The sequence below is a fragment of the Poecilia reticulata genome, linkage group LG10 (assembly GCF_000633615.1).
Source record: "Poecilia reticulata strain Guanapo linkage group LG10, Guppy_female_1.0+MT, whole genome shotgun sequence".
Classification (NCBI taxonomy): Eukaryota; Metazoa; Chordata; class Actinopteri; order Cyprinodontiformes; family Poeciliidae; genus Poecilia; species Poecilia reticulata.
The window spans coordinates 12667675-12672821 of NC_024340.1; the positions used below are offsets into that span (position 1 = coordinate 12667675).

Genomic DNA, 5147 nt, shown 5'->3' on the forward strand with positions numbered 1-5147 from the left:
ATATTTAACAGTAGTTTTAATGTGGATATACAAGTGTGTTGTCAAGAGAAATATTATTTTCCATAACGCTGACTTAATTTAACAATTTGTAGAAAATCTTTGAGTTTTTCTGTTTGAGATTTAGGAGCACACCGACGCCCCTAGCGTTGATAGGGCAGTACTGCTGTTTAGAAAAGTGATTTCAACATCTCGGTTGCGTCGTGGAGGACGTCCTGGGATTAGCACACCGCGTGCAAGTAGCTTCTTGCATTACTTCCTGCACGTTGCTAATACATAATGGGCAGCTTTCCTGATAAAGCTGGAATTATCAGGCGAGAAGGGTCGAGAGTCAACAGCTGGAAAGTCAAAGAAGTCCTTCTAAATTTTATTGTTTATAACAATGTTTGTRTTTTAGACTTTTTGGAGAAGAATAGCAGCTTGGCAATAATGTCTAAGTGTTTTTGGGTCAGACATGGAACTTTTAGTTAGAAGCTTTTAAATGTGTTATTGAGAAGTAAACAGTAGAAAGTGTGATTTACAGTCAATTAACTCTTCACAAAACAGTTCCATATAGTTAAACTCTAGCATTCCAGCTTTTAAAAGATTGTATATTAAGTGTGCTAGTATACTGACAATTTGTTAAGTAAATATGTAGAGCTATGATTGATAAGTGCTGCTATTTATTGCTGGTCATTATGCCTTTTTGTTGTTAGGTGCTGCTGTCCCAGTAAGGAGAATGCAGACCGTCAAGTGTGTGATGGTGGGTGATGGGGGAGTGGGTAAAACCTTCCTCCTCGTCGCTTACTCGACCAGTGTTTTTAAGAATAAATACCTTTCTGCACTGTTCGACAATTACACTGGTGACATAAGCGTCGACGGGGACGCGGTGACCCTCACTCTGTGGGACATGGAGGGCCGTGAGGGATATGAGCAGCTGCGTCCCCTCGCCTATGCTCAGGCAGATGTTTTCATAGTCTGCTTCTCTATTGGCAGCCCTTCCTCTTAYGCCAACGTCACGCTCAAGTGGAAACCCGAAGTGYCTCAGCTTTGCCCCAAAGTGCCAATCCTACTSCTGGGCACMAAGTCGGACCTGAGAGGCGATGAAGAAACGGTGAAGGAGCTAAAGGAGCAGGGTTTGGCGCCCACCACCCATCAGCAGGGGGACATCCTGGCCGAGCAGATCGGGGCYGTTAAGTACATGGAGTTTTCTGCTCCGCAGCAGGAAAACATGAGGGAGGTGTTTGAGGAAGCTGCGAGGGTGGTGTTGTTTCCAGCCCCTGAAAAGAATTGTATAAAGTGTGTGCTGCTGTAATAAAGAGTTCCCAGATTTGGACAATGGAGAGGAGCAAAGAAGATCAACAGATACAAAGGSACGCAGAGGAACAAAGGAGGTTATCTGGCGTCTTCCTCACTTGGCTTTCTCCTGTGTTCCTCCTTTCTTCCTTATTCATCTCTTGTGGTGCAGCTAAGGACAGAAAAAAATGCATCAGAGCACAYGTCATGTATTAATTTGCTCTTGGCTTTGTTTTTAAATCGTTTTACATTTTCAGTATGCATTTTACACTAAAGTATTACGTCATAAACAAATTACAATACCATATATTTGAATTAGAAAGAGACAAAGATACCATATTTTTCAACTTGTTCAGATTTTGAGAACAAAAGACCTCAGTGTTTTATTGAGGTTTTACGTGAACACAGGGTACAGTGGATGGATAATGATGCCAGGTTTTTTTTTCGGTCTCTCTTTTTAGAATGAAAAATCTAAAAGGTTCGGCCTACATATGTATGAACGTAGCAGGGAAGTGTTTTGAGGCATATTTCGAAGAGATTTGCAAGAGAGACCAACATTTTTGCCCATTCTTCATTGCAAAATATCTCGAGCTCAGTTGGGTTGAATGGACAGTGATTTTCAATTCTTGCGCAGGATTTGTAATCAAACGTAAGTCTGGACTTTAACTGGGTCATTCCCACACCAAAACAGGCTTTGCTATAAAACCATTCCACTGCCTGTGTGATTTGAGGCATTGTTCATCTTTTTTACTCTCAGTTCTTTTCCAGCTTCTGACAGGTTTTCTTCTGGGTTTTCTGTTTATTTAACATCATCCATTTTCCTGTCAACTCTGACCAGCTTCTCTGCTAAAGCCCAATGAGAGAGTCCCTTCAGTATGATAATGCCACCATTATCTTTGATGGTGGCATTCAGTGTCAGTAATCCTACGTATGGACTGTAAAGTTGGTAGCAGGATTGTATTTAGCAGCATCAGAGTACAAAGGCTGGATAAAAAAAAAACCCAATAGAATAAATGTTTTTATTTATGTGAACATATATACATATTTTATATYCTTTTCATTTCACTTCACTGCTTTGTAAGTTTATCCCAAAATACCATTACTCTCTATTTCGGTTTCTTTTTGAAAGATGAGAAAATGTGAAAAAGTTTAATGGATATGAWTGCTTTTGCCAGGCGCTGCAGTTGCACAACGCCAGTTTGCAAATACTGGAGCAATGAAGTTATACGGAGGTGAAAGACGACACTGAGTCACATGGTTGATGTAAGGCAAAAAGAAATCCCCCAAGTAAAGTACTCTTGACGTTCTTTGGGACATGTTTACGGTCTGGTGTGTTTGTGATTCTCAGTTACAGCATGTGAACACTAGATGGAAACATCCTGCTGGTGCAGCCTCGTACTGTCCTGCACGAGAACCATTTTTCAAARCCCCTTACATTTTTTTTTCTCTACCTCCATACATTTAATGGTCGAGTCAATGGTCTATACCCTCCTAAGAGCCATTATTCAGCTAGGCAGACACCCACAAGTGGAATCCATTTGAGGCGCTTAGAAAGTCAGCATTCCCTTGCTTACTCAGAAATATTTCTTTGACCTTTATGGGTGGAGGCTTTGACAAACGACAGGCGAGTTGAGCTTCAGCCAAAGGCTCATTACAACGTTGCTGTAGCGAGATTCAGAACGCATTTCCTCCTGCAGTCGCTCTCTGAATGAGGACAACACTGGCAGCGTGTTTACAGCTTGCCTGTATTAGTGGGAAAATAAATTGTTTTAGCGAACTCTGCCAAGTGTTACTTTGTAAAAACCTCCACTCTGGCCTGACTCAACTAAGTAGGATGAGAAAGGCTGAGTCCTCTGCAGTGGGCTAAAGAAGGGCGGGTCACTCATTCGTAGGTCCATCAATGTGACCAGTTTTTAGTGAACTGGCTTTAAGATAAGCTGTTTGCTTTGCAGCCATTAGTTTCCCTCCAGAAAGGATGTTTCTGGAGGGAAAACAGCAGTGGGAGCCAGAATGTTGTGGCACTTGTGATTATATCCTATTGTGATTTTAAGACAAGGTTACAGCTGCAAGAGTTTGCACTTGCACAGGTAGCAGTGAGGAGGCAAGAAATCAGCAGAAATGAGAAAATCCTATTTATTTTTCACTTATTAACTAAAATGCATTTAACAGCGATTTGGCCTAAAATAGGGGTCTGCAACCTTTACCATTCAAAGAGCCATTTCTGCCCCCAGTCCAGCTAAATAAAACTCATTTAGAACCACAAGAGTTACATGACCTTTTGATAAAAGACATTTTATAATTTTTTGATGTAAAAAAAAAAAGTTAAATTTCCTATCTACTATAGGAAATGTATTTTTAAAGAACCTCCATTTTATTTCTATTTTTGGGTGTTCATATACAGAAAAAGACTTTCATGAGATGTTGGTATTGGCAAAGAAAAGCACATTGTTTTCAACCTAATGATAAGATAATTAGATATAAGAATGTGATTGGTACAATTACATTATTCAAAGAAAGAGCTGTAAATTTGATAAAAGCTGGATTTGTTTTTTCTTAGTCTAGTATTAGTTGTTTTTTTGTTCTCATCTGCAGCCAAAGTTATTAAGAGCCACTTGTGGCTCCAGAGCCGCAGGTTGCACACCCCCGGACTAAACAAACACAGAGCAAGATAGACAAGCTGGTGACTCTGCAACCAAAATATGAAAAGTAAATGCTTAGTTATATACATATAGGGAGATAATATTGGTAGGTATTCTCTTAACACAATAAAAAAAAAAAGCACTGTAGTTCAACATTTGCTCAAAAGGCTCCTGCTGATTTAGATGGAAAGGCGTTAGGACTGCAAAGCATTGCAGTTTTAGCAGCAGGTTGGAAATAAATGGTTTAACAATGTTTTGTGAAACACGGCAATGCAATCGCCTGACAGTGAAGTTCTTACACATCATATTCCAGAAATCCATATGCAATTTTTATTTTTTTTCCCAGAATGACAGGAGCTTTGCTTTGAGTTTGGACATGACAGCCATGCAAATCAAAATAAATTAGAGACATGATACAAATTAAGCCAACTCAATCACAAACTTCACATGAATGATCAGAGTTTAGTCATCCTGCCAAACTCTACCGCTTGAAAAACCCAGCACAAAACTGATAAACAACACAGACGGCACTCCACACTCGCACACGTCTTTTTGGCTGACGCTAAACAGGATTCGTTTTCTGTTTACAGTGCGCTTCCAGTGATGTAAGTTTAGATGATTTCACACACAGTCGCACTGCAGCCTCTGCCTTTGAATGCCAGAGCTGGAGGTGAAATTCGTAGAAATGTGCAGCTGAGGGGAGGCTGGATAAGCCTTTCTGTGAATCATCTGCGTGGAGCGCGTGGGAGTGATGGCCTCCGTTGGGACCTTGCTCTCAGCTCTTTCTCCCCTCTCCTTCTCGTTGCTCTCGCTGTGGGTTTGATGATGCTCTGGATAAAACGAGAAGAGCCGGGCAGCACTCGCTCGGCATAGGAGCTGCGGAGAGTCTTCTTCTTCTCCTTCTTCGCCTTCTCCTTGACTGCGAGATGAAAACCCTCCAATCTAATAGGCAGCCCGCAGCCACAGCGAGGCTGAGAAAGCTGAAGTTCGGCATCCCAATCAAACTGTTCCAGCTCAGAGAGATGGAAAATAAGACTGTAAAGAAACACGGAGGGGAAAGAAGGCTGATGGCTGTGTTTGTAACAAATCAGGGCTTGAAGTGAAGGAGAAAGTSTTGTCCAAGGACAGTGATGGAAAGACGGTAAATAGGATGAAGGAAAGACTGGGAAGACGAGGCCTGGGGGGCTGGATTGAATTTAAATTCTACCAATGGGTGTAGGTTGAAGGACGGAAAGT

The 5147-nt window shown here is 41.3% G+C and overlaps 1 protein-coding gene across 1 annotated transcript; it reads left to right on the forward strand.

The window, feature by feature from the left end:
• The first annotated feature begins 210 nt into the window (after positions 1 to 210).
• On the forward strand, positions 211 to 1703 carry LOC103471173 (rho-related GTP-binding protein RhoG-like). The gene is made up of 2 exons (XM_008420009.2): positions 211 to 236; positions 693 to 1703. Exon 2 carries the CDS (start codon positions 716 to 718, stop codon positions 1289 to 1291), a length of 576 nt encoding a protein of 191 aa, XP_008418231.1. The 5' UTR covers positions 211 to 236; positions 693 to 715; the 3' UTR covers positions 1292 to 1703.
• The last annotated feature ends 3444 nt before the right edge of the window (positions 1704 to 5147 follow it).